General features: G+C 34.4%; 3 protein-coding genes across 4 annotated transcripts; 2 read left to right on the plus strand and 1 right to left on the minus strand.

The window, feature by feature from the left end:
* Positions 1-976: 976 nt before the first annotated feature.
* On the minus strand, positions 977-5,816 carry LOC100805696 (BRAP2 RING ZnF UBP domain-containing protein 1). The gene is made up of 10 exons (XM_003549700.5): positions 5,360-5,816; positions 4,988-5,102; positions 4,775-4,872; positions 3,274-3,380; positions 2,855-3,110; positions 2,225-2,278; positions 1,750-1,893; positions 1,612-1,676; positions 1,444-1,498; positions 977-1,359 (listed from the first exon to the last, which is right to left on the minus strand). The coding sequence occupies exons 1-10, from the start codon at positions 5,717-5,719 to the stop codon at positions 1,201-1,203; spliced, it is 1,413 nt and encodes a 470-aa protein (XP_003549748.1). The 5' UTR covers positions 5,720-5,816; the 3' UTR covers positions 977-1,200.
* A 951-nt stretch (positions 5,817-6,767) lies between these two features.
* LOC100806226 (ABC transporter F family member 4) lies at positions 6,768-9,737 on the plus strand. The gene is made up of 2 exons (XM_003549701.5): positions 6,768-6,886; positions 7,262-9,737. The coding sequence occupies exon 2, from the start codon at positions 7,271-7,273 to the stop codon at positions 9,434-9,436; it is 2,166 nt and encodes a 721-aa protein (XP_003549749.1). The 5' UTR covers positions 6,768-6,886; positions 7,262-7,270; the 3' UTR covers positions 9,437-9,737.
* Positions 9,738-18,859: 9,122 nt separating this feature from the next.
* LOC100806760 (uncharacterized) lies at positions 18,860-22,349 on the plus strand. 2 transcript variants are annotated; one of them, XM_041011160.1, is made up of 5 exons: positions 18,860-19,584; positions 19,676-19,790; positions 19,907-20,021; positions 20,183-21,061; positions 22,145-22,349. In XM_041011160.1, exons 1-5 carry the CDS (start codon positions 19,484-19,486, stop codon positions 22,201-22,203), a joined length of 1,269 nt encoding a protein of 422 aa, XP_040867094.1. In that variant the 5' UTR covers positions 18,860-19,483; the 3' UTR covers positions 22,204-22,349. The 2 variants fall into 2 exon arrangements, with proteins under 2 accessions (XP_040867094.1, XP_040867095.1); XM_041011161.1 differs by lacking the exon at positions 18,860-19,584 and having other exon boundaries at positions 19,674-19,790; positions 19,911-20,021.
* The last annotated feature ends 731 nt before the right edge of the window (positions 22,350-23,080 follow it).

Below are 23,080 nucleotides of genomic sequence, written 5' to 3' on the forward strand. Positions count from 1 at the left end.
TATATTAAAGATTTTTTTTGCTAAGTATATATAAGATAATTGACAGTCAATCAAAAGACTAGAGAATTTAATTATAATTGATTTCATATGGTTCATATATGTTGCTGTGTTTCCGATTTGACGATAAAGTTTTACCCGTCCACAAATGTTACTATGTGAGGGTCTCATGAGTCATGACACAGATTGGTGCATCGTTTACCTTTTTTTTTTTTTTTTTTTACCAAATTGGTGCAAATTTTCCAATTAATTATCAATATGAATACATTTTCAATAAATTACAAGATGGGTAACTCATGTTTGCAAACACATTTCTTATCTAAAGAAGTCATGCTTTTAAAGAGGACTGTTTTTTTTTATAAATAAAATTGAAATTGTATCAGAGAATGCGGCTTTCACATTTTTTGTAAATTGCTATCTGTACGTCCCATGCTTATCAATACGCCCCTTTATCAATTTTTTCCCATGTACCCTCAACAAACTTAAGTGTCAGAAATTAATGTTTACCGATACACCCCTTTTTCATGTTTAATTAGTTAATTTACATTCTTCAAGTCATATAAAATCCCACTGATTTATCACGTTATTATTAAGATATTATTTTCTTGAATTTTATCAATAAATATTATTTATTAAATGATTTAATTACATTTAAATACTAGTTATAAAATGAAACACTAACAGAACCTAATAAGAAATATAACTTTCAAAATTTATCTGGAATAGAATATCACTCAAATGATATCTAACTCTTAATTTCTAGTTGAGGGTACATTGAAAAAAATTTAAAAGAGGGTGTATTGGTATACATGGGAGGTGTAAATAGAAATAATATGTGTGTTTCATCAATAAGAAGTGAAATTCATATCATTAAGTGCATTTTAATAAATTTCAAAGAATTTACTGAAGTAATGTGTTGAGAAAATTTGATTCTGACATTGCAATGGAGCTGAATTGTTGCTTGCTAATTTTGGGTTAGTTACCATCACAACCATGAAACATCTAAAATAAGTTGAACCAACTGTTTACAGAGTCAACTATACAACATGTAAAATATACCGCAGGACAGCAATCCATGGCCATGGGTTGGATCTGCCTCTATATATCAACAAGTATCAGTGTAATAATCAGAAGCAGTGCCCATCCCTCCTAAAAAGCAGACTACCCTTAAGTTCGAATATTGTGTTCTGGTTGAGGTTGCAACTAATTCCGCCTACGACCAGACTTTTTGTTTCTCTTACTGTGGCCTGGAGAAGATTGCTCATAAGCCACCGGTAGGACTGTTCCCTCCTTGATCCCATTTGAATCTGACATTTTATCAATTGTTTTTTGCGCTTCAAGAAAAATCTTGATATCTCTAATCTGTGGCATCATCATATAACCCATTACATGACAATAAATTTGGAAAACTTCTGTACAAAGAATCATTGAAGCTAGTTGCAATACCTGTTCCTCCAAATCATTTATCCTCTCATTCTTCAATTTAATTGATGTAGCCTCCCTAAAAGATCACATATTTGCAGACAGGGATCGAGAATGAAGTTTTTGTCTGAAGTGGTAATTTTCTTGTTATATCAAATTTAAATAAATATGAATATACAAAAGCATATGTACCTCCCTTCAGCTTCTTTAACCTTCTTCCGCCATATCTCTTGATTTTTTATGAGTTTCTGATTGACCTAAGGTCAGAAATAATGGGTAAATAGACGAGAATTCAAGCAAATAATAAACCAAATGTAAGAGAGAAGTTACCTCAGCAATGGCATTTCTTTCTTCTGTACACTTCTCCAGTTCATTTTGGATATCCAGCATTTCAGAAGCTGCAGCTTTCTCCACTGCTTCAGACATGGAACTTTCCATTTTACTTTTTGTCTCCACTAGTAAAGATTCATAATACTAAAACAAAAAAGCATTAAAATAATCAGATTTCAGGAACACCCCATCACCAGTACTATCACATCAGAAGATCGACAACATATGGAGAAAGTATCGCAACATTTGTGCCAAAGCCTTTCATCATAAGAGAAAGCTACCATACTCAATGTTCCTAATCCCAACCACTTGAAAAGTAATTTCATTACCTCCAATGACATTTCAGGAACAAGTAATTTTCAGGCAAAGTTGATCACATAAATACTCTACAGTTCTGTACATCCAATTCAAAGACTCCTTTTACAGAATTATTCACATCTCTCAAATAATTTTAAAGACATCAGGGTTAACTCACTTGTCTTTGTGTCTCCAACTGAGATGTAAGAAGACGGTTGTATTCATCCACAATCTGTTCTCATGTTAACAACTAATTAGTGATCATGCAGGGGAATGAAAGGTGAAAAATTTAGAGTAACATAGCAATGGGAACAATATACATCAATTACCACATAATTAAACAACCAAACAATTGAGATGGGGTCATTAAATGATTTTGTAGCTTCCATACAAGATAGCTTTTTAAAATTTCATCCCCATATTCTATTGGAATTAACCATATGGGCCTATGTCTACAAGACAGTAATTGCATCAAGTGCTATGTGCAAAGGGTCCAATGTTAGTTATAGCTTACAAAATCATACCAGAGATGCCAAGGGTTGTTGTTTCAGACAAATATGTCCAAGCAAGTCTTAGCATAAATTAAGAGTGTGATGCTATATCCTACTACTAATCCTCCCAATACTTTTATTAAGAAAGTATTATGTGCAAAAATTAATGCACTCGATGGCTAGGAAATATAAAAAGTACTTTCTTCATCCAATACGTAGGAAGATTAGTAGATAGAAATGTAGGAGGATTTAGAATTATTCATAAATAAAAGGCAAAAAGACATTCAAGAGTTTCATGTGATTTATGAGAACCATACCGTTTCAACTTTGCTGTTGAAAAGGGCCCCATTAATTCCTAAATCTTCACGGCATTCACACATACCACATTCTCCTTCAAGTGACATACAGTGAAAATTCATCTCCTCCAACTTGCCATCAATTTTAGACTGGTCCTGGTTCAGTCGATGGACATAATTGTCACCCACATAATCCCAAATTTGCTGTGTTTTAAAATCAAGAGAATAGCAATGCTGAGTATCTTTCCAATGCTGAATAGCATGTCCTTCTTTATATCTAGATAAAAAAGAAAAATCACGGCATTAAAGTCTTCCCCGATAAAACAAAAGCAAATGACATATCAAGGACAATAAATTGCAACTTGTTAATATATTAATTAGGGGCTTTCAGTTTCATACACAAGTTATCAGTGAAAATAGAAGAAATGATAATATGTTACCTTCCACATCCAACAAATCCACAAATCATACAAACCCAGAGATCATCTAATGTTCCACAAATAAAACAGGTTGGCTTCTCATCCTGTTGCTGACAGAATCGACAAACCTACAATATAAACATGAAAGGCATTTTACAAAAGAATTTCCCATTAATAAGGAATCCTTCTAAGTGTACTCCAAATAAAAGCACAGCTTTCAAAGTTCAAACTGCTTTTGGTGCAGGAAACTAAAGCATAATAAATACAACATAAAACTATATAACTGCAAACTAAGGACCCATTTGGTTTGAAAAAAAGTTTCTACTTGCACTTCTAATTAAAAAATTATTACTTTATTTTCACTTTGTTTCCTGTTTTCAAAGGTTTGCATAAGAAACTGTTTAAACAATTAGAATATATTTTCATTGTTTCATATAAATTACAAGCCTTTGAAGATAGAAAACAATTTGAAAACAAGGTGGTATTTTAAAATTAAAAGTAAAAACAAGAAACAAAAATAGAAATTACTTTCTCAAAGTAAACATGCCATAAGGATTTGGGTTTAAAATCCACTCCTTTAGTTTCCCAATCAATAGTTATAATTCTTCACTTTATTCTCTAAAGAGCAACCCTCACTTTAGAAGAGACAAATTCACAAATTAAATATCAATGGTGCATTACAAATTACAATTCATATGAATTTACTTTATATGTAATCATATATGCAGAAATGTAGCTGCTTGACACTCTAATTTCCTTCCTTCATCGTTTTTCAGAAAATCAAAACGAACAGATTTGAGCTTCTTAAAATTAATAATTATATTCCAGCTTATGTATGCAAAGATGTCGTTGACACTCTAATCATATTCCAGCCTCTAAAAATTAATAATTGGGGGTGAAATAGAATGAGTGGATTTTAATATCCAGAATGTTAATCAATAAGAGTCTACATTTCATCTTGATACATGAATTTGAGCAGATGAGAACAAAACATTTGGCTATAAAAATTTTCTATCACCTTTACACCATTCATTTGGAACCTAGTGTGAAATCCTGATTTATCACGATGATAACTGATGAGATGTCCACGCAAAATTACAAGATACTTTCAACTTCCAAAGACAATCCACCAAAAGTATTAAGTTATAGAATTCTATCCAATTAAATCCTTAAACCTTGATAAACAACAGGAGGTTATGGCAACCTGCAATTAACCTCCAGATTTATGTTTTTGGTGTACAACGGAGGCAATGGAGATTGAACCTAAGTCCTCGTGGATCTACCCAAATCCCCACCACTAGGCCAACCCTAGTGGGTTAATTAGCCTTCATAGTTAGCGTATAGAAACCAAAATCAAAGGTACATGAATGACTAAGTTTCTCATCAAGTCTCACAACACCCCAAGAAGAATTTAGGTTACTTAAACCAACACGTTAAGACAATAAAATCACCTAAACCAACCAAAATAAGAAGTGTGATAAACTGTGCAAACTAGATTTAAAGGAATGAAGAACCTAAATACCTGGCAAGACAAATACGTCCACTTTGAAACACAAGGGCAATCAAATGAGTGGTCGCAAAGTGTTGTGAGAATCCCACTCGTATCTGGGTCCAACCTCTCTAGCATTCAATAAAACACAGATATCATAATTCACAATCAATACCTCACGAGAGTATCATTGCCAGGGACAAACAGAAAAACAAGTCTCTCTAAAAACACAAAAATGCAACTCACCAAGACAAACCGGACAAGTTGGTATTTCCGTACAACCAGGAGGAGGAGTCCCCGCAACTTCTGCATATTTTGAATACTCCACGGATTGCAGAAACAAAATATGGCACACCTCTGCCTAAATTTTGATTATCATTTGAAATATTAAGTAACATAGAGCAAATAGAAAACCAAAACGCTATTGAAGAATGAAGATATGAGGGCATGCTTGGATAAACTACTCAATAAAGAAAAAATAAAATAAGTTTCTCCATAAGTTTGAATCTCATGCACAAGCCAATTTATTATGGAGATTTTTTTTTCTTCTTCTATTATAAGTGCTCATCAAGTGTTTTTTTTTTCTTTCCAAACAGGCCCTAAAAATAAAAATAAAACCTCTGCAGGAGAAAACTTCTTGGCATTGAAATTGGTATAAAATGCGTCGGCGGCAAAGTGATCGGCGAACTCGATCAAGACGCTATAGCGATCTTCTGTTCCGTCGTTCCTGATGAAGAGAAGGTGGTGGAGACGGTCGAGGTGGGGCCCACAGAAGGGAATGAAGTCGTGGAAGGAGAGGTAGTTGGGGACGGCGAGGATGAAGAGAAGAGAAGAGGGAGAGGAGTGGGAAGAGGTTCGGAACAAGTGGAGCGCGCCTCTGCGTTGGCTGAATTTAGGGTTGTTGGTTTGGGATTGGAAGATGGTTCGGGGATCCAGAGGGTGCTCCTCTTCCACTGAGTGGACTCGGAGCAAGAACATGCCTCGCCGGGACTGTCAAATTCAACGGTGGTTTTTTTTTAGATGAAAATTATTATTCTTTTTTGTGATACCCAATTGGCACATTCATTGTCTTTCCCTATAAATGTGCTTAAGAAAGGTATATTTAAAATAACAAGAATCAAAACATGAATTTAAAAGAAAAAACTCAAAATTATAAATTAAAGAAGAATGTTGTGTGCAAAAGAAAAATACTTAATTTAAAATAATTAAAAAAATAAGAATGCTGTGTATTCTTTTTAATAAATCCTAAACTATATTTTTATGAATAAGAATAAATATATAAGTTATCAATGTACCAAGGCATTTGTTATAATATAGTCTTAAGATGTGTTTATGAACGCGTTTTTTTTAAATTTAATTACAAAATTTTATGAGAGTGAAATTTTGATCTTGCATTGAAAATGAAAATGCTTTATAGAGTAAACTCATTTTAATTACATGTTGGACGTAATTTTTTTTTGCCTATAAGTTAAGCTTATACAAATTTAAATTTGACGCAAACTTAAGTTTATAATTTTTTTTCCACATATACACTTATTTGTCCAATAATTGCTTAATTACTAAGCTGATTTTTGGTAAATAAATTTTAATTTTGAATCAACAACTAGGAGCTCCTTTGGTAATTAATAACATGAGATTATGTTAATTGAAAAATTAAATTAAGGTAAATCCTTTTTTTACAGTAAATTAAGGTAAATCCTAGTACACGGTTAGTAATACTTTTAAATTTAAAATGATAAAAAAAAACTCTTAGATTAAAGGTTGATTATTTTTTTTATATTTAACATTTAGAATTGGACCGACACAATTAATTAATTAAGTTTAACAACGGAACAACAGCAATGTTACAATTATTTCTTTTTAAACAAAACATATACTAGTAAGGATTAAATAATTTAAAACATGATAATATTTATCTATACGAGATAAAAGGATAAACTAATTACAATAGAATTTAATTAGTTATTTATCTAAGGTTCATGTATTTATTATTTTTTTGGTACATATGCAATTTATTCTTTTATATTTCTTCTCTAATAACTTAATATTATCATATCTATTATTCACGCTTAAAAATTGGGTGGAGTGAAACCCTAACTCATACATCGACTCGACTGCGAGTGTGCCCAACTTCTGCGAAATCAGGTTCCGCACTTGCGTGTCTCTTTTTTGCTTCAATCCAATATCTGTTTCCCACTCCGATATATATATATATATATATATATATATATATATATATATATATATATATATATATTATATTTTGTCTTCCTTGATCTGCTGCATCCTCCTCTTCCCCGATCGATTGCGTTCTAGCTAAGCGATTTTTGTTAATGCTTCTAACAATGATAATATATGTGTTTTCTGATTGAGAAATCAAATCACGATGGATATTAGATTTTTGTGTGCCATGCTCGTTTGTTTCATGCTTACTTGTTTGTTTTCAATACTTGCCACCTTCCCTGTTATATAGGATTTCCTTTTCTACAATCAATTTTTTTTTTCTGCTTGTGTTGTCAGTTTTCTACAATGGGAAGGAAAAAGACAGAGGATGCTGGCCCATCTGCGAAGGTAAAGGCTGGTAGCAAAGATCCTCCTAAGAAGGAAAAAATTTCTGTGTCTGCCATGCTGGCCAGTATGGATGAAAAGCCTGATAAACCTAAAAAGGTCCCTTCTTCCTCCAGTAAGCCGAAGCCGAAATCTGCTCCAAAAGCTTCCGCATACACCGACGGAATTGATCTTCCTCCATCCGACGATGAAGATGATGATGATCTCTTGGAAGAGGGGGAAGCCAAAAGGTCCAGTCAGCAGCAGCAAAGGGTTGATTTGAAGCCACTTGATGTGCCTATTGCTGATAAAGAGTTGAAAAAGCGCGAAAAGAAGGATCTTTTAGCCGCACATGCTGCTGAGCAGGCAAAGAAGGAGGCTCTTAGGGATGACCACGATGCTTTCACTGTGGTCATTGGAAGCCGGGCTTCGGTGCTTGATGGAGGAGATGATGCTGATGCTAATGTCAAAGATATAACAGTAGAAAATTTCTCCGTGTCTGCACGGGGTAAAGAACTTCTGAAAAATGCAACAGTGAAGATATCTCACGGGAAGAGGTATGGTTTGGTTGGGCCCAATGGAAAAGGAAAGTCCACGCTGTTGAAACTTCTTGCTTGGAGGAAGATACCGGTACCTAAGAATATCGATGTCCTTCTGGTTGAGCAGGAGGTAGTTGGTGATGATAAAACAGCTCTTGAAGCTGTTGTTTCAGCTAATGACGAACTTGTTAAAATTCGACAAGAAGTTGCATCTCTGCAGAATGCAGCTTCTGTTGAAGACAAAGATAATGATGAGGAAGACGAGACAGGAGAGAAGCTAGCAGAGCTATATGAAAAACTACAGCTGATGGGATCTGATGCTGCTGAAGCTCAAGCATCAAAGATATTAGCTGGTTTAGGTTTTACAAAGGACATGCAAGCCCGTCCTACAAAATCCTTTAGTGGTGGCTGGAGGATGAGAATTTCTTTAGCTCGAGCACTTTTTGTGCAACCAACTCTATTATTGCTTGATGAACCCACAAATCATCTTGACCTGAGGGCTGTTCTCTGGTTGGAAGAGTATTTGTGCCGTTGGAAGAAAACTCTGGTGGTTGTCTCACATGATAGGGATTTTCTCAATACAGTGTGTACTGAGATTATTCATCTCCATGATTTGAAACTTCATTTCTATCGTGGAAATTTTGATGATTTTGAGAGCGGGTACGAACAGCGTCGTAAAGAGATGAATAAGAAGTATGATATTTATGCCAAGCAATTGCAAGCTGCTAAAAGAAGTGGAAACCAGGCTCAGCAAAAAAAGGTTAAGGATCAAGCTAAGTTTGCAGCAGCTAAGGAAAAAAGCAAGGGAAAGGGCAAGGGCAAGGTTGACGAGGATGAGGCCCCACCAGAGGCACCTCAGAAGTGGAGGGATTACAGCGTGGAATTTCACTTTCCGGAACCTACTGAGCTCACACCCCCACTTCTGCAGCTTATTGAAGTCAGCTTTAGCTACCCAAACCGGGAGGATTTCAGGCTCTCAAATGTTGATGTTGGAATTGATATGGGGACTCGTGTTGCGATTGTTGGGCCTAATGGAGCTGGAAAATCTACATTGCTGAATCTTCTAGCTGGTGATTTGGTTCCTTCCGAGGGTGAAATTCGAAGGAGTCAGAAGTTGAGGATAGGAAGATATTCCCAACACTTTGTGGACCTTCTAACAATGGATGAAACAGCTGTGCAGTATCTTCTGCGTCTCCATCCAGATCAGGAGGGACTTAGCAAGCAGGAGGCTGTCCGTGCAAAACTTGGTAAGTTTGGGCTACCAAGTCATAACCATCTTACTCCTATTGCCAAACTATCAGGAGGGCAGAAAGCTCGGGTGGTCTTCACATCTATCTCCATGTCAAATCCACACATTTTATTGTTAGATGAACCCACCAATCATCTGGACATGCAAAGTATTGATGCATTGGCCGATGCACTGGATGAATTCACCGGTGGAGTTGTTCTTGTTAGTCATGATTCAAGATTGATATCACGTGTATGTGAGGATGAAGAAAGGAGTCAAATCTGGGTTGTCGAAGAGGGCACTGTCAAAAATTTCCCAGGAACATTTGAGGATTACAAGGACGACTTGCTGAGAGAGATTAAAGCTGAAGTTGATGATTGAGCTTCCTTTTCTGAAAACAATTCATTTAAAGTGAAATTTGTCCACATATATCTACATTTTTGCCTTCCTGTATTTTGCTGATAAAGATTACTTGCCTCCCGCCCATGCCGGATTTTGTCCACCCCTTCTCCCTGTTCATTTTCATGTATTCTGCAATTGAGTGTAATTTTAGGTTGCGGGAAATGCTATTAATACTTTAGTGAGACTTGTTTTTGGATTACCAAAGTTTTGAGTGTTAAGAATATATAGGAGCATGTAATTTAAACTGTTAGGACTAATAAACATCTGCATTGTTCCAAAATTTGTTTCATGATGTTGTCTATTGCTTCAAATTTTGAAGTGCAATCCAACAAATCTTATAGTTTTCCGGCACTATTGAGTTTACATGACTGTAGTGAGAGTCATGGAAATGGAGGTTTTCATGCAAGTTATTTACCTTGCATGACAGCACTAAGTTGCTAGATCTCAGAACAAATTGTTTTATAGAGGATGTACAATAGCTTAATGTGAATAAAGGCCGGTAATTTTGAGGGTGTTAAACACGCCACAGATTGGACAAGTTAAAGAACATCTAACCTCTAAACTCTGCTACCAATCTTCACAGTCAAGTTGGATTGGACAATTCTCTATTGTTTTTGATTCTACATGCTATATAGCCAAATCATTTTCAGATCCTTTCTTGTCATTTTCCTGATATGGTTGGTGCTGAATGTCAAAAAATACATCGGTTCCATCTGCATCCCTTGTAAATAATGATTGCATTTGTGTTTAGCATTTTATGCAACTATATAGTAATTTTTATAACCCTCTGAAATATGTTTTATTTGCAAGTGTAGTTTTTCTGTTTATCGTGTATAAAAATATATGGAAATTGGAAACGTGGTTCTGATGTCTTGCTAGGAGTTATGAAGATTCCAAACTTGCTTGGAATTTTGATTGCTTGCAATTCATAAATGGTTTAGTTCACTAAGGGCGGTGACAAAGGGAGCGGCGGAGGAAGGTGGAGGAGGGATGGGGAAAGAGGAGAGTAACTGCATGGAGCGGGTGTCGATGCGGCGGGTGGGCCTGGGAGCACGGATTCCCATGGCTCTTGCGGTTGCATCCTCCACAATTCAACTTCACTTCACTCCGGTGTGAGCGCGGAAACGTGTTTTTGTTGCCTTGATCGTTAGCTTTTGATTTCCGGTTTTTAGTACCTGTTGTAATAGCATTAAAGTCCCATTTGTGCGTTTTGAGCATTTTTTTATTATAAAAAAATACCTTTTTTATACATAAAAAACCCTTTAATTTGCCTGTTTTTATTTCTCTTTTTAACAAGGGTTCTGTCTAAAATTCTAAATGTTTTTTCAAGAAGAAAATTAATGGATAAGAAATTCAAAATAGAAAATATTTATTAAAGTTCAGTTTGAGAATATACTAGAAATCACATATAAATGCATTAATGAAGAGGAAGATATGTTTGTGTTGAAAATGTCTTCTTTAAAATTATTTTTAAATAAAATGTATTAAAAGTATGAAGTTTTTAATATATTTAATATAAAATTATGTATGATAAGATTGTTAAATTTTATAATATTTATTTATTCAGTTTAATGTAAAGATTTTACGATTTAATAATTTGAAAATCACTTTAGTGATGACTTTTAAAATAACTACTAACAAATATCAATAATTTTATATCAAGTAATAATTTATTATTAAATAATACCGTAAAAAAAAGTTATACTTTCAATATATTTTAATACTACTACTTTTTTTTAAATGATTTTAATTTTTTCTACAAATTTCAATTTTAATTCTCTTCTTTATTAGATAAAAAAATATTAAATACTTTCAAAGTTTTTAAAATGTTAAATATGTTTAGAATTTAATTTATAGGTACTTTCAATTTTACAGTATTAACCAATAAAAATATTGTTAATATGATTTTTATAATAATTATTATAAAAATCAATAAATTTATCGTATATAACAAATTATAATTAAATAATACTCGATATGTAAACTATTTATTCGTATATTTATTTTTCTATTTAATAGTTATTTTTGTGAATTATCAGCATCATCATTAGAAAGGTATATCATTCCTCAAGTCATTTTTGTTTTCTTCGTTAAGTTTTGAAAATGAAAAAGAGAGACAATACATGTTGTCATGTTCCTTATTAAATGAATATTAGCACATTTTCCATGTTTTTTTGTTGGTAACCCACCTCTGAAGTCCTAAGTCCGAACACCCTTCGTGCTTCTGCCCCCTCTCCTCCTGCACATAGGTTTGTGCTTCTCTCCCATATGGGCATATCCTAACTATAAGGCTTTGTTTTTATTTCATTTTATGTTCATTCTTTGTGTTCAAGTTCATTTCTAAAAACAAATGTTTCTGGATATTTTAGAACCTGCGTCATTGTACTATGAATGTTATTGATTACCATACAATTGCAATTTTTGGTCCAAAAAGACTGATTCCAATGTCTAAACTTAATACCTTAGTAATGGTATGGTAAACAATTAAGCATCAACCAACACAGTCATCAAAAGCTAATAGTATGGCAACCACTAAACCAATATCTAAGCACCAACACAATTTCACTACTGTGAATACTATTGATTACCATATTTGCTTTACTATTAATTTTGAAACCATAAAGGTAATGTTAAGCACCTACACCATCACCAAATCAATGAATTCTATTCTGCAACTAGTGCAATTGTTCGTGTTCAACTGCATCAAACTTTCCCCATCAAACGTGACCAAAAGGCTGACTTCTCAGTTACTTTTTTATGGTACTGCCATGATTTTGTGGGGGTAGAATTGATTTTTGCATGTTATCTAAACACACTATCCATCCAATTAGTGTACCATAAAGACAGCTCCTCTGTCCTTACTTGCATACCAAAACTTTCTTTTAGCTGCCTTCAAAATAATGAAAATGTCTTTCTTAATATGGCATAATAGAGGATACAATATATGTATCAATAAGGTATTTATGTGAGTCTAAGCTTGTCCACGTGACATTTTTTCCACACCAATTTTCCTGAAAGTAAAGTGTTCATTAATCTTGCATGATAAATTGACCATGTTGCTCTGTCTATATATTATTACATCTAGATTTAAGGAGCTAGAAATTCTGCATCATCATATAGGGATGCTGGAAACAACGAATTTGGCTAGACAAGGTTTCCCAGCTTTGTTCAATAATTTCAGTTTCCAACGTACCGATCTCTTCTAATGCATAGTTCAAGTACTTACATGATCATTATAATGGGGATGCTTATGAAGTTTTCTCTTCGGCCTCTAGTGACGTATAAGGAACACATTACTATTGACTTGCAACAATGATACTAAGTCCTAAAAAAAAAAAAAAAATAGTGACTAATTTTACTTGGGAATTTTGGGACTTGTAAAACAGGAAAACATCTAAAAAAAAAGTCATACCTGAGTCGAAACACGAACTAGTTGCCAATTTCATCTAATTGATAGAGCTAGTTCTTCCATATATAGATAACGAACAAGTTGGGAGAAAGAAGTCCCTAGAGAATTGGAAGGTTTACAATTTAGTATCATTTCACAAAAAGGATACCTAAGGATATCTTAACACCACATAACAAGACTGAAAGAGTATAATCCAATAAGTCCTGGTTTATTCTCTTCCCTTCATTTTTTTTTCTTGATTATAACTTTATTCTATCATATTATCTTAATTATGTTAGATAATTGGAATGTATGCAGAAAAAAAAACATAATTGGAAATTTGGAATGATGGTTTCATTTAATACCTTATTTGTATAACTTCTCCTTTTCCTCAATTGTTACCTCGTTTTCCCCTTTTCTCTCACAATTTCCTTGTACCCACATTAGTAATAAAAAAGCTTGAGGTGAAATTTTACTCTTCTTGCTTCCTTTGCCGAAATCAAATCTCGTGAGTTCTTAAGTTTTAATATCTCCAGAAATGATATGTAAGTGTGTTTGAGTTAGAACTTTTTATAATTTTAGTCTGTTCCTCGTCACCTTTTTTGGTTGTTGCTTTACTGTTTTAAAAACCGAACAAGTAGTAATAAATATTTTTGTGTTGTGTATTCCTTTACATTTTTTTTCCAAATTAAACACACCTTTTGTAACATATCGGTTCGTATTAATTAGCATTTTTTTAAAAAATGAATTAAGTTATAAATTGTTATATTTATTTTTTAAATGGTATGTTAAGATTTAAAATTTAAATTGACATTAAACTAAATAAATTTAAATAAAATAAAATGCTGAGCGAAAGAAAATTTATGACTTAATTAAAGAGAATAAAATAATTCTGATGTATTATTTATTTTTTTATTTAAAGGGAGAAGTCAAATTTCATTGTTAAAAAATTTACAACAATTTAATGTGTGTTTGAATTTCGGATGATTTTGCTGCAACATAAAATACGAGACAACTTTAACGTAGAAGCAAAAAAAGATGATGCTTCCTAAAAATGAAGGTTGCCCACAAACGAAGATTGGTCCGGACAATCCAAACACATTATTATACTGCTCAACCGGAGCTAGACCTTGATATGCAGCGTCTCTCTTTCAAAAAGGAAATGAATGTACAATATTAAAGATAAATAAGTTAATTCTTTATGTGTTACAGATTTCTAATTGTATAACAATATTCGCAACTGTGTATGCATGTGAGGTGGTTATCCATGTCTATCTGCATGAGGTGCCACGAGAGGCAATTACATTTTGTGTGTTTCCCGTTTTGTAGAAGGTACGAACCAAATCTGGGATTTAGGATTTATGCTTTACCTATACCATGTGCTTTGCCACTCCATTATTTCATTATCCACATCAATCAAATAGATTTTAAGAAAAGCAAATTTTATACACTTCTTAGGCGTGATACTTATATAGATACGGAAAATTGAGAAATAAATAATTGATATGATGTCACATATAGAAAGAAGTAAAATGAAATAAGGAATATAAACCATGTGTTTGTTTTTAGAGTTTAACAATTACACCTTAATGTATAGCCAATTTTTTATTATATTTATTTAATGTCCAAAAACCAGATTTCAAATTCAAAATACACAGGAATGATACAGTATATAAGACAGCTATGATTTGTCAAGTACAAAATTGATGTGAAGTTGTAGTTGAAAACGAAATATTATACACACTCATTTAATGTGTGTATATCTTGCGGTTCAATCATTTTGAGTGTGTCTTATAGCATATTTGGGTGCAAAAATTGCTTGGAAAAAATCCAGGGGTGTATCAAGGATGAGCTGGTTGGGATAGTAGTCATGACTCATGATGCGTTGGAAATGGACAGCTCTGCTATATAAATTTTGGGTTGAGGTTGAACTTGATGTTGAGCACCATGCAGATAAATAATGATTCTAGAATGTAGAATGTGTATCCACTCATTACTTATGGTAAATGTCGTAGAAACAGTGTATAGTGTTGCACAAGAATGACTACTATATTAACATGCTGTGGATTTTGGATCGGTTTGGTTTAAAGAAATAAAAGACGTATGAAAATAAATTAAAATGAAATATTTGAATTAAAGAAAAATATATAGATGTGAGATCTATGTTAATTTTTTAAATTTTCATTTCAAATGCATCCAAGTGTAATTAAACTAAACAGTGTCTTACTATCCAATAAGGTATAAGTACTATCTCCAAAAGTGTGTGTCAAACCAATAAGTTAATATATTTAGTAGATAGTTGAGTTTTTTAAATATATTTCTAGGAGTTTGATTTTTAACTATATGTATGGAGAAAACTTGTTGAAATGGATAATACGTACTTGAGGAATATTTGGGCTTATGTGAAGGTAGTGTGCATGTGTTCCGTCGAACTTGATTAGACGAAGAGTGGACTTTATATACGTGTTTTTTCACATTTGAAGGAGCTTGCATATGAAAGGAAAAAGTTATTGAATTGACAATTAATGTTATTTCAGAAGAGACCATGCATATCCAATTTACTATTAAGCTATTAGCTTCATTTTAAGACAAAAATAATATCAAACAGAAGAGCAAAGAGGCTAAAAGTTATGGTATTAATTGTTTAGGGTTAATGTGTGTGGCAGCTCTGGATGGATGCTATGACAGTGGTGGTAACTTGTAAGTGTATTTTGATTTGATGATCAACTTAGTGAATGTTTTAGCAGAGTATTAGTAAAGTAAAAAGTATCGTACTTTAATAGTAATGGTCTCTGATGTCAAATAATACGATTAATTATATGTCTGGACATCCGATTCTAATAATACAAATTGACGTATATACATTCTAAAACATGAAAAGAGAAGTAAAACTGTCAGTTCTTCAATTTGATCGCATGTTTAGTTCACGAATAAAACTTATATACAGTTCTATAGATAATTATTGTATGTGGTGTTATTTTGGTTGTTGTTGTCAACGAACTATATGTAAATTTTATCTTTAATTCATTTCAACTTCTAACGAAACACGTGCACTAAATGAGACATAAAAAAAAAAACACTAAATGAGTTTGGGTCAACTGACGTCATTAATCTATTACATGTAATTCACTAATTTTCTTTCCACTTCAGCAAGCAAGCAAGGTGCCCATGTGAGATTTAGTTAGCCTTAATTCCTTAGTTTTTTTAACAATGTCAGATTTTTTGTGGAATAAAACAATAAGCATTGGCATTTTTATTGGGCTTGATCTGGTTCGGCCACAGTGGGCTTGAAGTCAATCCATTTTTTTTTATTTTGTCCTTTAACTATTATTGTGGGATGCAGGAAGAAAAAACCGGGTGCATAAAGTAATTCCCTTATTTCAGTTGAGGTGAAGAAGAATAGAGGAAATGGATTTTGTGAAATTGTTTCAACAAAATACGGGAAGACCTAGTGAAAACGAAAGTGATGATAGTGGGACATAAGAAAAAGAAAAGTCTTAATAGTGGGACTCAGAAGAAGAATGAAGGTAGTGATGCATACACAATTGACAAATAAAAGGGAATACTTGAAGAATAAGACGTAGACGAAATTATTGATAGTTACACTAAATTACAAAGATCAACAAAATGCGTCTTAACAAAAAGTACCAAAACATATCACAATTTACGTAAAGACTATTTTCTTGCAATTTTTGTTCAAATCTTGATTTTGGAACCGGAAACGACTAAAACCAAACACCATAAGTCATTATTACTCATTAGAGTGAAACACAATCCACCGAAGTTGAGTTTAATGCAATAAAAAAACATTTTATTAACCAAACACAATAACATTTCTCATTAGAATACTATCACCAATAATATTTTTGGTAACTATTATATTAGAGGAAATAATTGTTTATTTTAATTTTAAAAATGATAAAAACAAATAATTATTAATTTAAATAAATCAAACCAAATATATAATTATTCTTGCAATGTTACTACAGATCATTTTTGCAATTTTAACATTTACTAGAACCTTTGTAAATATTTTATCAAGTAATACGTTATATATAATGACTACAATATATTTCTAAACAATCTTAGAATGATAGTTAATACAAAATAAATAGAACGTTCTTATCCACTAGAACCATGGACGGATTTTTTTTATTATTCTTTTTTTTCAAATCAATATCTATTCTATAGTTGGGTGTGCTGCAAATTGTAAGTAGCATGGCTTTGATTGATTACTTTATTTTGGAGAGAATCTAGTATCCCCTTTAATTGAAAACATGGTTTCCCAACTTGAATTTTCACGGAAATAGAAATAAAAAAAATGGAGTCCCATAGACGAAATGAAAAAGAGTGATTAGGCGAAGTTGGGTTGAGAATCTCCGCATGTACCCAAGTAGTGACGGAGAGGAGAGTGGCGTGGGAAGTTGCTTTCCTCGCCACATTTGTCTTTAGCCTTGGTACTATTTTTGCTTATACCCCCGCCATAAATGCATAAAAAATGAATTGAAAGGCAACAAAAGTTGGTACAATTCCTACTACTACCCACACCATCGATGATATGACATGCATGATACATCTGCTACATCTGCTCTCATCCTGGCCAAGTAAAAAAATTAACAAAGCCAAACAAACAAAAATATCATATATTTCATTTTGTGTGTGTAGTGTAGACTTGGGTCGAGGTAAAGCTGTGTAGTGTGTGTGTGGATACTGATTAGCCAGAGACTAGCGTATCCCTTTCAATTGGTAGTACCCATCACAATTATTTATTGCTAATATAGTAGTGGTTGGCGGATATAGTAAAAGTGTGTATTATTTTTTTATGTGTATACTCCAAAATGCTAGTTTGAATGTTGTGGTCCTATCAACATTTAATACTAGTAACTCAAACAATCGTGACAAATAAATAGCTAAAAAATGTGTCACATATTCATACTTTAGAGAAATTGGCTTATGAATTGTATGATTTTAACATGGGTACGGACATAGTTCACGATCCCTTCCACCATATCTGTTTTAATTTTATTTATTATTTTTGAAGTTTGTCTTGTAATATAAATTGAAATGTGTTGTACTTTGGAGTTTAAGGAGCATCAAGTATCAAGTAGAAACATGGAAGGGTGAGGAGGAGATTATTCACCCACTGTTGAAACATTAGGCTTTTTTTTTTTTTTTTTCTTTTTCCAAGTACTGTACCCCCCCCCCCCCAAAGGAAAAAAGATAGAAGTTGGAAGTGGGATGCTCGAGGCTTACATAAAAACTGAAAAAGGAGTTTGGCTTTGTGCAGCCGTTGTCAAGAGTGGACGTGACATGAGAGAGTGGGGAAGGCCCATACAGCGTCAGTGTTATGCCAAAGGCTGTTTTCATCACATAAAGGGAATTGTTTACAGCGCCGAGGGTGCAGAATGTACCCGTTTACCCATCAATGTGTTCACTGCACATTCAATGCACAATATAAATATATATATCTTCATAAGTCATAAATAAATCAATTTTACTTACTAGACACTAGACACGGGTCAAGGTGACTCAGATAACGTAGTCATAGACATTAATTTCTACAAGGGCTGACCCACCAACATAACAATTGAGAGAGCACCATGTGCACGTTGTAGGTGGCAACAAGAGCCTAGCACAACCGAAATAACGATGTTTGTCCCCGGAATAAAAGCATGAGTCACGGTGAAACAAAAATTAACCCTAAGGGTAAAATAAAAAAATAAAAAAAGGAGAAAGAATCTGAGTAGCTTTATTAAGGAAGAATAAGGGTGGGAGGGAAACTGATGTAACCGGATTCTCTTGGGCTAACTTTATAACGAAGTTGATATTAGTTATGTTTTGTCATTTTCCTTGGCAGTGTTCATGCTGGTTGAAGGGTTATGTGTACGAATATGCTGGCATTGGAGATGGATGCGCAATTATGTAAAATAGATAATAATGCATTGCATGGTAATGTAATGTTATGTAACAACAACAACCAACCCTATATTAAATATGGGTGAGGGCATGGCATTGGGAAGGGGAGAATTTTAATGGGACTTTATTATACAGGTACTTTTTGATAGTAACCTAACTCTCCCACTCTCCTTTTCTCAAGAGGTGTGACCAGACCCCACCCCCCTACTCACACAAAGGAGAAAAGATTGAACACTAACATCAAACAACAAACAAAAAAGACCATGGTAATGGTAAACCCTCTAAATTATTGGGGAAGACAAAAGAATGAGAAAGAAAGCTGCCCTTTCTCTCGCTACTCCTCCTACCCCAAACAAAACTTTCCCATTACAAATTGTGGAATGAAGAAAGAATGGCAAGACAAGTGAGTAGTAGTATAGTAGTAATTGACCCATCAAACAAACAAGCATAACCCATGTAATTGTTATTGTAGATAGATAGAGTGAGTGAGTGAGCACTGTGTTGTGTATATAGTAGTGTGTAAACTCTCCCCAACAGACAGACACGCCGCCACTCAATTATTTCTGTCCATTTCTTCTTCCCATATTGTTCTCGTGTGTTGTGTGTGTCAGTGTTTTGGTGTGTGTGTGTGTGTGTGTGTGAGTGAGAGAAAGAGAAAAAAAGAAAAGAAAAAGAGTGTCTTGGGGCGGTTTTGGTTTGAGTTTAACACTTTCATTTCGAAGATGCCGCGCCCAGGGCCAAGGCCTTACGAGTGCGTGAGAAGGGCTTGGCACAGCGAGCGCCACCAACCCGTGAGAGGTTCCATCATTCAGCAGATTTTCAGGTTTTGGGTTCTTCTCGTCTCCCCCCCACCCCCACTTTTTCTCGCGCTTGTGCATTCCTCTGACTCTATTGCACGCCATGTGTTTGATTAGGGTCGTCAATGACGCTCACAGTCCCGCAACCAAGAAGAACAAGGAATGGCAGGAGAAGCTCCCCGTGGTGGTTCTCAAGGCCGAAGAAATCATGTACTCCAAAGCCAATTCCGAGGTTTTTCTCTCGTTTCCACAAATTCTTACGGAATGTGGTGGTGGATTCTTAGATCTTTCACTGTGTTGGGTGAAACCCCTTTTGCTTAATATTTTTGTGATTTGGTTGTTGCTTAGGCAGAGTACTTGAATCCTGACACGCTCTGGGACCGCCTCAATGATGCCGTTAACACAATCATACGGAGAGATGAGACAACCGAGACAGGAGGCCTCTTGCCCCCATGTGTTGAAGGTACTTCCATTTTTTCATCTTCTGTGGATCCACTCTTAAGAGTCTGTCTCAAAATCCTATTTTTATGTGTCATTGTGTGGAGATTAGTAGCTTTGAGCTGCCAGTGATGTGTTTTTGTTTCTTTGGTTTTCTGGGTCCATTCATTTTTGTGTTGATCACAGCTGCACTTAACTTGGGATGCAAAGCCGTGAGAACTTCCAGAAGTGATCGGCACAATAACCCAAGGACTTACCTTTCTCCAAGGATTCAACAGCCTCCTTGTCTGCCTCCTAAACCTGTTGCGGGGAATCCCTTGAACTATGCAAAAGTCACAACTCCTGCTGTGTCACCAATTCCTGTGCCAGATTCTATCCACCCAAATAGCAGGCTCATGGGTTCCTCTAAGTACCCTTTCTCAGAAGGTATCCCTTCTGGTCATCACCAGCCATTGACAATGGAAGCTAGACCCTCATTGAACTTGGGTTCAGTTTACCCTTTGTACTATGGTTATGAAGCCAGAGAACCTGAACCTTGGACGACTGCTACAGATACCACGTGTTCTGATACAATCTTTGTTGGCAGACCAGTCATTTCAGTCCCTGAGCCTTCAGGAATTGGTCTATCGGAAAACTTCTCCTATGGTACATTCCATCACGTTGCAAACAGAATGAGAAAAGAGACTGCTGTTGGCACTCAGGAGGCAGCACCAGATAGGGAATGTGACTTGTCTTTGAGGTTGGGTCAATGTCTGCATCCGTGTTCAAGCAGCAAAAGTAGTTCAGCATATGAAGTAGATGATGTTGGTTTAGGAGTTTCACCGGAAAGCTGCAAGTTTAGCCATTTATCCTTGCAGAGAAATAGAGAGTTCTGTTTTTATCCTAGAGAGACAGGTTATGGCACCATTGAGTCCACTTCTGGTAAATGTAATGTAGAGGGTGAAGATCTGAATTTAGAGGCAACTCTTCGGAAGCGCAAAGCACCTTTATGTGGTAACAACGAGGAAGATGGGCAATTTTGCCGGAATCCAGGGGTCCCATCCAATCGTTTTACTAGTAGGCCAGGTTCGTAGACAGTTTCTTGTTGTATCATAGTATATGCATTTGCATTTCTAGATAGATGAATGATCCAAAATGTTGTTTAATCCTCTTATGTAGACTCTTTATGTGTAGCTCTGCTTGTGAAAAATTTTAGAAGCTGGCGTTGAGTTGCTAATTGCATTTTCTCCCAATGTGAACTGTATATAAAATCTTAGTTTGCTTTGCTTATTTTCCATTTGGCTCTGAAAATTAGGAGGGAAAAATAAAATGTGAACTTCTGAAATGGGGTGTATAAAAGGAATCATATCTATCTCCTAGTAAAAGATTAAACAAGTCTAATTCAATTTTGATGCATGTCAAAAATATGACGGGTGTGTAATGTTAAGCCTGCTACCTGGACCGAGCCTGATTCATAAATCATAGTGGTTCAGACTCTGATGTGTTAAGCTAAAATCTCATTTTTTAAAATCAAGATTAGCTTCTGGCTTTCAGCGGTGTCTATTCATGCAAATTATCAAAGTTACATGTCCCAAGGTGTGTTTCAATTATGACGTTGTCAGTGACAAAATAGAACAAACTTGTGAGATATTAAATAATTACTGTACGGTGATTCTACAATAGTACAATGCACCTTCCAAGAACTATATCATTGATGCACCAGCTTCTCCAGCCATTGACTAAGCTGTTTTTATGCTCTGATAAATGAAATATCATCCTAATAGTATGAAGGTGCATTTTAGACGCCACCAACTCTAGCTTTCTAAAACCTTATCTGAATCATAGTTTTAAAATCCGGGGCAGGAAGCAAAGGAGATGGTAATATTGTGAGAAGACATGTCAATACTGTGAACTGGTGAAAGTTATTTTTTTCTTGTCAAGGGCTTGTCAAAATTGTTAAGGGTTTATTGTCTGATTAGGAAAGTTATGTTACATTTTTTAGGTGTAAGGGTGAACAAAAGAGAGAAAATTAGTTAATGTAACAAATGTAATGATAATGAAAAATGATGAGATGAGAAGAAAAACTGATCATCTATTTGGACAAAAAGTTGATATGGAGGGATTAGGGCTTTTGACCAAAATCTGAAAAGAAGCTCTTTCACTTTGTAGAAAGAAGGAATGAGGGGGATATTGTTGCCTACCATAAACAATCTGTGCATCAACATTAAATACATGCTCTGCAATGTGGATCAGAAATGCAATTATTTCTCAAGAGTGCCTTTACACCTGTCAACTATTGAACTGCTCGGCTAAAGATTTGCTCAAGATCCTGTGTACTTGTCGGATCCATGGACCACATTTAGCAGTCTCCATGCTTGGATAATGGATATGGACAAGGAATCAGTTTGAAGTCTATCCGTTCAAGTGCATCAGGAAGTGAGTGAGTTTCAAGACATGGTAAAGGGATAATAATAATAATAAACTTTGAGATGTCTTACATGGTAAAGGGATAATAATAATAATAATAAACTGAGATGTCTTTTGGGATGATTAGCATAATTTTCTGCCGTACCCGGGGCCGATTTACAATTGGCTTTTGCTCCCTTACATTTTGGTGAATGGACGTCTAAACCGTTAATTAATAATCGTCTTCTACCTCAAAACTCTTGACTTTTGTTTTCATAAGTAATATTTTGTTAATTCCAATTATTATTTGACTTGTGGGGCCCTATTAAAATTCCCTTTACACCACGAGTACATGGCTCGAAATTATATTAACTTATCTAAAACATGTGTTTAAGGATTGTGTATGGAATTTGTGTTAAATATTTAAAGAAACAAATTTGTTGCATATAATAGTCCTTTATTCAATCCAAACAAAATTGTTTTTTAGATATGATACATATGGCTCTGTAAAGTGATAAATAAACTTTTGTTGTACATGTCAAGTAATAATTTAACGGATGTGGCAGGCAGGCGTCTAAAGGAAAAATAAAAATCCTTTTAAAATGGAAGATTTCATCAAATGGGGAAAATTCTTAGATGAAGAAAAAACTTGTCGTGAAATAAAAAATTAGGGGAAGAAATGGTGTTAGGCAATGTCTA

The sequence above is a fragment of the Glycine max genome, chromosome 17, assembly GCF_000004515.6.
Source record: "Glycine max cultivar Williams 82 chromosome 17, Glycine_max_v4.0, whole genome shotgun sequence".
Classification (NCBI taxonomy): Eukaryota; Viridiplantae; Streptophyta; class Magnoliopsida; order Fabales; family Fabaceae; genus Glycine; species Glycine max.